The 8,717-nt window shown below is 54.0% G+C and overlaps 2 protein-coding genes across 2 annotated transcripts in view; one reads left to right on the plus strand and one right to left on the minus strand.

The window, feature by feature from the left end:
- The window catches only part of LOC104278635 (nucleolar and coiled-body phosphoprotein 1-like), a gene marked incomplete at its 5' end in the record, with an annotated part of 18,367 nt that extends 13,886 nt beyond the window's left edge, over positions 1-4,481 (plus strand). Inside the window, 6 exon segments of the mRNA XM_009875662.1 lie at positions 1-126; positions 357-445; positions 1,151-1,379; positions 1,710-2,273; positions 3,829-3,926; positions 4,449-4,481. The exon segment at positions 1-126 is cut by the window's left edge and continues 56 nt beyond it. Coding sequence (XP_009873964.1) covers positions 1-126; positions 357-445; positions 1,151-1,379; positions 1,710-2,273; positions 3,829-3,926; positions 4,449-4,481 — 1,139 coding nt within the window.
- A 2,458-nt stretch (positions 4,482-6,939) lies between these two features.
- CD74 (CD74 molecule, major histocompatibility complex, class II invariant chain) overlaps positions 6,940-8,717 on the minus strand; it is a gene marked incomplete at its 5' end in the record, with an annotated part of 2,398 nt that continues 620 nt past the window's right edge. Inside the window, 5 exons of the mRNA XM_009875663.1 lie at positions 6,940-6,947; positions 7,155-7,247; positions 7,574-7,762; positions 8,124-8,214; positions 8,453-8,548. Coding sequence (XP_009873965.1) covers positions 6,940-6,947; positions 7,155-7,247; positions 7,574-7,762; positions 8,124-8,214; positions 8,453-8,548 — 477 coding nt within the window. The remainder of the gene's footprint in view (positions 6,948-7,154; positions 7,248-7,573; positions 7,763-8,123; positions 8,215-8,452; positions 8,549-8,717) is intronic.

Consider the following 8,717-nt stretch of genomic DNA (forward strand, 5'->3'; position numbering starts at 1 on the left):
CGCAGCCAGCACAGGCCACCCAGCTGAGCCAGGCCGCGTCGCCCACCCAGGCAGAGGAGGCCTCGAACAGCAGCAGTTCCTCAGACAGCGACGAGGAGGAGATGCCCAAACAGCCCCCCAAACCTGGTCAGTTCTCCCAAGATGTTCTCAGTGCTGTTGGCCAGGCCAGGGTGGAGGATAGCATTTTGTTACCTCGTGGGAGGCGTGTCACCTTCACTTAGTGGTTGGAGAGGGGTTCCTCCTCCCTTTCTTTGGAGGCAGAAGAGTTGTTGGTGTTGGTAACTGGGCTGGGTCAGTGAGCTCAGCCCCAGGCGGCAGCGGTGGGTTTAATGGGATGAACTCTGCTCCTCCAGCAGGCTCGCTGCAGAAACCAGGAGGCACCCAGCCAGCCCAGAGCTCATCCTCAGAGTCCAGTGAAGAGGAAGAGGAGGTGGCAGCATCGCAGGTATGGTACCTGAACAAGGTGGGATCCTCGGGTCTTGCAGCTGGCTCATAAGTAGGACAAGGGTTGAATTCTCAGCCCTAGCAAACGGGGTGCTCAGTGGGTTTGCCAGCACAGAAGTGGGGGCTCCCCAGTGCAGTGCTGTGAGCGAGGCCTTTGGGTGTGGGCAGATGGAGGTTTGTGAACACAAATGCTTCCTCAGGTGCCGCTGGGCCTGGGCTTCATGGCCCCTTCCTCAAGGGAAGGGATGGGAGGACACGATGCCTTGTAAGGGTTAAACCAGGAGAACTGATGTCAAAGCAGGACTTTGTTCTCCCAGTTTTATTTGCCACTGAACCCATGTCCGAGGCATTAAATTCCCTTTGTCAGTAACGTGCGGGCTGTGCAGTCCATCTGCGGTGCGTTAGCTCTGCGTGGGTGCGTGCTAATGGCCAGGAGCCTCCCCAAAACCTGCTTTGCTGGGCCAGAACAAAGAGGAGAACCTCTCTCCATCAGCTCTTTTTTCTGTCAGCTCAGCCAGCGTCTGTCAGTGCCAGACTGCTCTCCTGGCAGCCCTGGCCTGGGCAGCGTGGGATCACTCTGGGGGGCCCAAAGGTGGGCCCTTCCCTCGGAGCTTGGGGGCAATAGCAGCTGAGGCAGATCTGCCTGTCTGGTGTGTGGGAGGCTGCCCTGCTGTGACTCCTCTTCAGTGTGTCTGTGCTGTTTCAGTCCCTCCTCACAGGTTACGTGGGCCTCTCCAAGACTCCGGCAGCACCCCAGACACCAAAGACTGTTCCCCCCCAGCCCGTAAGTAAAGCAGGGCAAGGGAAAGCAGCCACAACTGCTGCAAACTCCCTTGCCAAGACCTCTGTGAAAGCAGCCCCAGCCGACAGTTCCAGCGGTGACAGCAGCGACTCCGACACAGATGTCGACCAGGTGGCTGCAAACCACAAAGCAGGTGGGTCTCCTTTTTGGCAAGGGTGGGTGAGAATCTACTTGGCCCAGGAGGAAAGCCACGCTGGCACAGGAGGGTGACACGAGTAACAGGGTCCTGTTCCCAGTGTGTCTCCACTGCGGAGCCCGGCAGCGTGGAGTGCTGCTGCCGTCTGCTGGCTTCCCCTGCCCACGACACAGCCCTCTCCTCCTCAGACATCTTGTACTGACTGGCTTGTGAGGCTCCGTGCTGGATGCTCTCTTCAAAGGCATATTTTCCTCCTCCAGTAACTCTACGGTCTATGGAATGAATCCTCCCTGAGCTGTCTTCTCTCTCTTGTTACTTTTTTTGCAGAAAACAACCTCCTTCCAGGGCAGGAAGTCACAGAAGTCTCCAACAAAGAGGTGTCAGGAAAAACAGAGCCAGGTTCTGCCAGTGTCACATCTTCTCCACTTAAGAAAGCCCTGTCTGTAAAAGAGAATGATGTTGGGGCAAAGGGAGTGCAAGTGACCCCAGCATCACATGCGTTGTTCTCCATCCCACAATCAGAGGAGACAAGCTCGGGGAGTGAAAGCAAGGTCACCACTGCTGCCAAAGTTCCTGCAGCGCAAACACTGGAAGGGTTGGAAGTGAAGAAGAGGAAGAAAAAAGAGAAAAAAGAAAAGAAGGAAAAAAAGAAACCTTCCTCCCTGGCAGATAAGCCTGTGAAAACACCTAAGAACAAAGACAAAGAGAACAAGAAGCAGAAAACACATCAGAAGCGGAAACTGCCAGGAGAGGATAAGGCTATTGGGCAGCCCAAGGAGAAGAAGCAGAAAGTGCAAGCTAACGAAGAAGTACCCAAAAAGAAAAAGAAGAAAGCAGCTGGTGACCTGGAGAAGCTGCCAGGCAGCAAGGAAAAGAAAAAATCAGCTAAAAGTAAGCATCCCTCACTTGGGGCTGCATTTGCGATAGGTTCTTGCAGCTGATGCACGTTCAGCGTCTGGTGCGGGGCCTTGTAAGTAGCACCCGTTTTCCCGTTAGCTTCCTGCCTGGCTGCTTCCCTGGCGCACCCAAAGCCACGGCCAGATTTTTAACACCCCGCTTCAGTGTTTTTCTGCACCGGGTCCTTTGCACAGTGGGAACCACATTAATACTTGTGCAGATCCTTGCTGCTTGCAGGGCAAGCTGGTATCTCTGTGCATCTTCCACGGCATGACCTGTCCCTTGAGGGCTTTCTCCTTTCCTGCCCTTTATCCTGGCTGGAAGCAGCAGTCTAGCTGAGAGCTGGCACAGGGTTGAGGTGAGTCCACACAGAACCTCCTGAGGCCTCTTTGCCCCCCTCGTGTGGTCTTGCTCTGCCTGTGCTGGGCTTGGGAGAGTTCTCACTATTCATAAGCCCTGAGAGCTGTGCTCTGTGCTCTGCCCGGTGTCCTGCTCTGTCCCTGTGGCGCAGAAGGGCTCTGCTAACCCAGCTCGGGCTGCACTAGCTCTTCTGCGGCAAATGCGACCCAAATCGGTGGAGGTGCAACGTGGCTGAGGAGTACTGCGGGCACAGCAGGGGAAGGCCAGCATCGCACATGGGCCTTTGTGTCGGTCAGAACTTCCTGAACACGGCCCCCGGCTCCCAGCCTCTTTAAAAGAGATTGGCCTTGAAATCTGCGCCATCCTCTGCAGTGTCAGCCGCTGCCGGTCCCCATGGAGCGGCCGGGCCCTTTCCTGACCCTGCCTGAGCAGTGGCTGTGCTGCAATGTGGTGAGCAGCTCGTTCAAGGGATTTCAGGCTATTGCTGCTGCTTTCAAACCCCCAGAAAAAAGAAGATGGTACCAGCCCCATGCTCATTGCTCCCAGTTAAGAGCGTTTCCTGCTCCTCCTATCTGCACCCGTCTCTCTAATGCCTTGCTTGCTGCCCTAGGGCAGGTTTTTTTCCTTTGTGGTGCAAACTGCATTTGCAAATCAGAGCTGGTTCTGTGCTGGGGAAAAAAAATAAAAAAGATGGAATGGGTAGGCAAGATCTGCTGGGGTTTCTGTTCCTCAGAGATGCAGCCCTGCATTGTGGAGAAGACGGATTCTTCCTTGTACGTGTACAGGGGTGAGCTGGAGCCTCTTGGGGCAGTTGCACTGAGCTGAACCTCATGTCCGTCGCATGGTAGTTGTTGCCCTTGCTCTGATTTTTGGGGTGTGCCCAGCTACTCCAGCGCTGAAGCAGTTACTCAGAGCAGGTGAGCAGCAGGAGGTGGAAAGAAGGGAATCCTGTTTAATTCTGCCCACACATGTTCATGGATGGTGGGATCAAACCTTTCCAATACCGGAGAAACAGCCCTGGGCCCAGCTGCCTTGTAGCAGGGCTCTGCCCTCCCCCTGTTACTGCTCTGGAAAGCTTGCTCGGGTTCAGATGTGATCAAAAACCTACTCGAGATGCTGTCATCACTGTGTTCCGCCTCAAAGGCTTGCTATACCAGAGTCCCTCTCTTAGTTGTCTTTTCTCTCCCAGAAAAAAAGACTGGAAAAGAGAAGAAGAGTAAAAAGGCATCTTCAGAAGGGGAGCCTGTAGCAGATGGCTCTGCTGAGGGTCACAAGAAGAAGAAGAAGGTACGTGCAGGAGCCTGGGATGAGCTGGCGTGGGGAGAGCTGTTCTGAGCCGCAGTTGTGATGCTTGTCCCTGCAGCGTGCTGGGCTGGAGAGGACCAGAGCTGTGTCCTGGCCCTGATGGCAGGGTACAGGAGGCTGCAATTAATTGGGGCTAGTCTTGAGACACCTTTGGTTGGTTGGGATTGGAGTGCCCAGGAGAGATCCCTTTCCCTGGAAGGGTGAAACCAGGGTGACCCTTTTGGTGGCAGAGAACCTGCCCAAAGGAGTAAGCGCTCATCTTCAGCTGTCTGTTCATCTACCCATTTTCAGCAGAAGCTGGAGCTCCTCAGGGCTTGGCAGGCTTACTGCATCCTGTCCCGAGGGCTGGGAAATGGGGCAGAGGGAGAGACTGTAGGATGCTCTGTGTAATGGATATGGCCCTGCAGAGGTGGTGGCCAAGAAGCCTCTGTGGGAGGCTTTACTGGGACCTTCATGTTTGTTGTGCAGATGATACTGATTTATTTCTCACCTTTTCCTTTTTAGAAGAAGAAAACAGCCCAGCCTGAAGGATTGTGAGAAGGTACATGGCCTGCGGGGACTTGGCAGTTGGTACCTCTGAGCAGCGGTAACCTTGGCCAAATTCACTGCTCCTGGGCCGGTCTTTGGAAGACAGTGTGACCTCAGAACGCTCACTGAGTCACCCAGCCTTAGATTAGTGAGCCAGGGAGCGAAATGGTGTAAGGAAAATCATGCAGCAGCGTGCTGGCTTCTCTGGATGTGTTTGACCTCACCTTTTAGCTGCTGAGAATTGGATGTCCAGCCTGGATGTTGCTGTCCTCTGTCATCAGCAGAGATAAGCAGCCTCTGGCAGTGTCTGTCTGTCCCTGCTGACCACAGGGAGCTCAGGAAAGTGGTGTGGATTAGATGGTGGTGTTGTAGCCACCTGGAAAGTGGACCAGACGACTCTGCCCTTGCCCTGCTCAGCTCTAAGGCTGTTCTTCGCTTCCTCACCCCTAACTCTTTTAACTCCTCTCCCCAAAGGTACCGCATCCCTGTGATTAAAGATTTATGGGTGAAGATCAGATGGAAGAGAGGAAAAGAAAACTCATCAGGAGAATTCCAACTTTTTTTTTTTTTTAGATAATAATTTATAACTTCTTTTAACTGTGACTTTTAGAGCAGAGCAGTGTAACTTTCTGCCTCCTCCTGTCCTGCTGGGGCCCAGAGACGTGTTTGTTGCCCCTCCTGACCGCTCACCCGTTGCACAAGAACTGAACCAAAGGAGGCAGATCGACCAGAGAAGAGCCAGCTTGCATAGACTGTTTTCCTCCTAGTTGACACCCAGCCACCTCTTTCTCATCACAGAGCTATATTTTTAAGAGAAACTTTTACCTTTTTTTTTTTTTTTACCCCTCCTTCTGTGGTTTGTGGTGTCAGTCCTTTTGCTACTATGGAAGAGAGCCCTTGGGTTTACTTTTTATTCTAACACTGACAGCAGTGGTTATTGTGTCTCTGGAGTTGCACTGAGCAGCTGCGTCCAGCAGCTGTTCTCGGCCAAGACAGTGAAACTTTTTGTGAGGTTTTTTTATGGAATACAAAATAAAAATAAAAAAATAAAGGAACGGTGAGATTGTGCATCGGCTGCTTTCTGGGGAAGGGAGGTGACCGAGGCCAGGGCGGCAGGGCTGGCGCTGGGGCGCAGAGCTCAGCAGGCTCTGGAGGAGCTGGCAGGTCGGGGAGCAGAGCCCGGTGTCTGCCCGGGTTCCCAGGCACTGCTTCCACCCCTGGGGAAAAATCAGTTTTATGTTCTGCCTGTTTCCTTGGGACAAGCAGGCGCTGTCACTCCTCGGTTCTGAACTGCGTGTTCTAGTGTTGGTTTGTTGTGTTTCTTTTCATGACTAAAGTGTCGAGAGCAGGTTTCTGTGTCACCCTGTGTGAACCCAGCCTGCTGCCTCGCTGACAGCAGCCACACCACGCTGTGTCCTGGGCTTCTGCCTGCTTTCCTTGCTTCCCTCCAAGCACCTGGGAAGTGAGGAAAAAAGGGATCCCCTTGTCCTCCTCCCTCCTGTCTTTGGCTGTGATCCTTGCAACCCAGGCACAGGAGGCAGATGGCTCCTGCCATGAGGGGCTGCTCCTGCTCTCCTCACTGCACCCCGGGTGAGGCGTCAGCTGGGGTGCAGGGGGGACCCCAAGGTGCAGGGGAAGTTGAACAAGTGATGGGCCAGGAATACATACAGTCCTGGGTAGGGGTACAGATATCCAGGTGTCTTTGCAGCAACCTTTCCTTTTTTTCCCTTAAGATTCATTTATTTATAAGCCAGGACAGCAGCAACGTGTTTGCAAGCGCTGCCCTCTGAGAGTTGCTTACAAGGCTTTCATATTCAAAAGTTTATTATAAATCATTAGCTTGTGAGATTGTTTATAAAAGAACTGCCAGGTAATTCAGAACAATTGGAAGCCCCTCTGATTCCAGGGTGAGCTCCTCTTCCCGCTGTTCACCTGCTGCTGTGGCCATTCTGCAGCCCGAAGGTGAATGCCTGTCCACAAAACCGAGCACTCCACAATCTAAACCCCTCTGCTCTACTGATCTAACGGGGCTTCAGCCTACGGGGGTCAGTTAAGAAGCCGGTGGATGTTGTTTTGCTGCGCTTTTTTTTTAATATTCGTTTAGTGTAAGAAAGCATTAGTGGCTTGTTCTTCAGCAGGGTGAGCACTGCTGCTCTCTGGCTGCTGTGGGATGCCGGTGAGCAAAAGGGAACAAGGTTTATGGGTCTGACATCGTCGAAATCGGTTTTTCCATCCTGCTCTACCCACCCTCTGAAGGAACACACGATGGCAGCTCAGCCCTGGCTGGTGCAGCAGGGGAAGGGGTGCAAACACTGCCGTGAGGGGCAGGGGCTCACAGGGGTGCCCGTGGTTAACCGCCTTCGAAAAGCAATGTGGGAGCAGAAATGAAACAGAGCAAAAAGAAAAAAACTTAAAGCATGTGAGCTGGGATGCTGAAGAGGGGACAGGTACCCACTGGCATCCTCTTCTACTTGGCTGTTGGGGAAAGAGAGAAAGGAGTCACTAAGACGGCTCCAGAACCTCCCAAAGCCCAAATTGCTTTTGCTGTGTCGCCATTGTCACCCCCACCTTGCCAGCAGTGCTTTGGGGGTGCATCTGTATCTCCCTCAACCTCCCACACCTCTGCCTCAGCCTACAGGGATTTCCCCCCTCCCAGCCCCACCACTGCACTCGTACTCTCACCTTTCACTGCACTCAGCTTGGGCATGTCCACCCCAGAGAAGCTCATCTCCTCCAGCTCCACGGCAGGATCTGCAGAGGAAGGGCAGGACGTGGCTGCTGGAGTTTCTGGGGCTGTCCCATCGCCCCCCACCCTTCTGAGGGCAGCAGGGGAGAGCCTGCACCTACCCCAAGGAGCTCTGGGCTTGGGGAAAACCTAGACTGCATGTCTCGCCTCTAGCTGCAACTACCCAAGGAGGGCTGGGATTTTTAGGGTGCCCTCCAGACTTCACATGCTGGCACCAAAGAGAGGTGAGGGATGCTCTCTACAGCCTGGGCATCCTGCTCCCCTCCTCCCTAATTGCAAGCAAGACAGCGAGGTGCAGGGCAGCACCCACGCACGCTGCTTGTTCCTCTCCTCCTCCCCTTCCCTAGTGACCTACCAGGGCAGTCCAGCTTTTCCCGCGTGGCCGTGCCCTCAATCCTGGTGCCATTTTTGTAGGAGCACCAGCAGTAGCCCGTGGAGGCATTGCACTGCTTGGGTGAGTAGTCGCCGTTCTCGTCACACTGCGGGCGGAAGCGACCCGGCCGGACACCCTCAGCATTGGCCTCTGCCTGGCACTTAGTTTGCACTAGGGCAATAAAAACAAAGGGGAAACACCATGAGGCTTCCCCCACCCCCAGGAGCTTTTTATCCGGAAGAAGTTAAATTTAAAAGGTGAACAAGCCCAAACCCGCTGACCTATCTAAAGCTCTCAGGGGGGTCAAGGACTCAGGATCTGGTTTTTCAGACGTGCTCATCCCAAATGCCCCATGGGCTCTGTGAGAGCCTAAAGGCCACCAGCTGTGGAATGAAGAGCTCTATGACCGGTCAGGGCACTGAGGATGCAGTTGCCTTTTGGGAAGCCCCATGCCTGAACCTTCTGTGGGGGCAGTTGCTCCTGAAGAGCCAGTCCCCATCCTCCCCAGCTCGGCAGCCCCCATCACTGATACCTTTTGCCGCTGGGATCACCTTTGGTGCCTCCTGCTCCAGGTTCTTGGCTGACTCAAACAGCAGCCACTTGTGCATCCAGGATTCAAAGGACTGCAAGAAAGAGAATCAGGACATTAACCAGCAGGGTGGGGTGCAGCATGGGGAAAACATGACACAAGCTCCAGCTCGGGCCAAGGAAGGTTGTGAGCACCATCACCTTCCATAGGGTGGGAGTAAACTCAAGCCTGGCTCAACCAGGACTTTATTTTTCCAGGTGGGGACACCCCAGTCCCTCCCCAAAGTGGGGTGCTCCTGGAAGGAGAAGAGTAGTATGGCCACAAGCACCAACCTTCCAGTCTGCATCAGTCATGGTGTTCTTCAGTCTCTTCATGTTGTCCATCAGATTGCCCTTCAGCTCGGGGAACATCTTACCGGGGTCTGATTGCTGCAGAGTGACCACCACGGTGAGACAGGGCAAAGAAAAAAAGAGGGGTGTGGGGGTGAAGCTTTGCTTATATCATCCAGATGGATATTGCAGGAGGCCAGGATACCCCATCAGCTCTGAGCACCCCTAAGAGACCCCAGACCCAGCCAAGGGGCAGCAAGCTGAAAGC

Source organism: Apaloderma vittatum, unplaced genomic scaffold (genome assembly GCF_000703405.1).
Source record: "Apaloderma vittatum isolate BGI_N311 unplaced genomic scaffold, ASM70340v1 scaffold25968, whole genome shotgun sequence".
Classification (NCBI taxonomy): Eukaryota; Metazoa; Chordata; class Aves; order Trogoniformes; family Trogonidae; genus Apaloderma; species Apaloderma vittatum.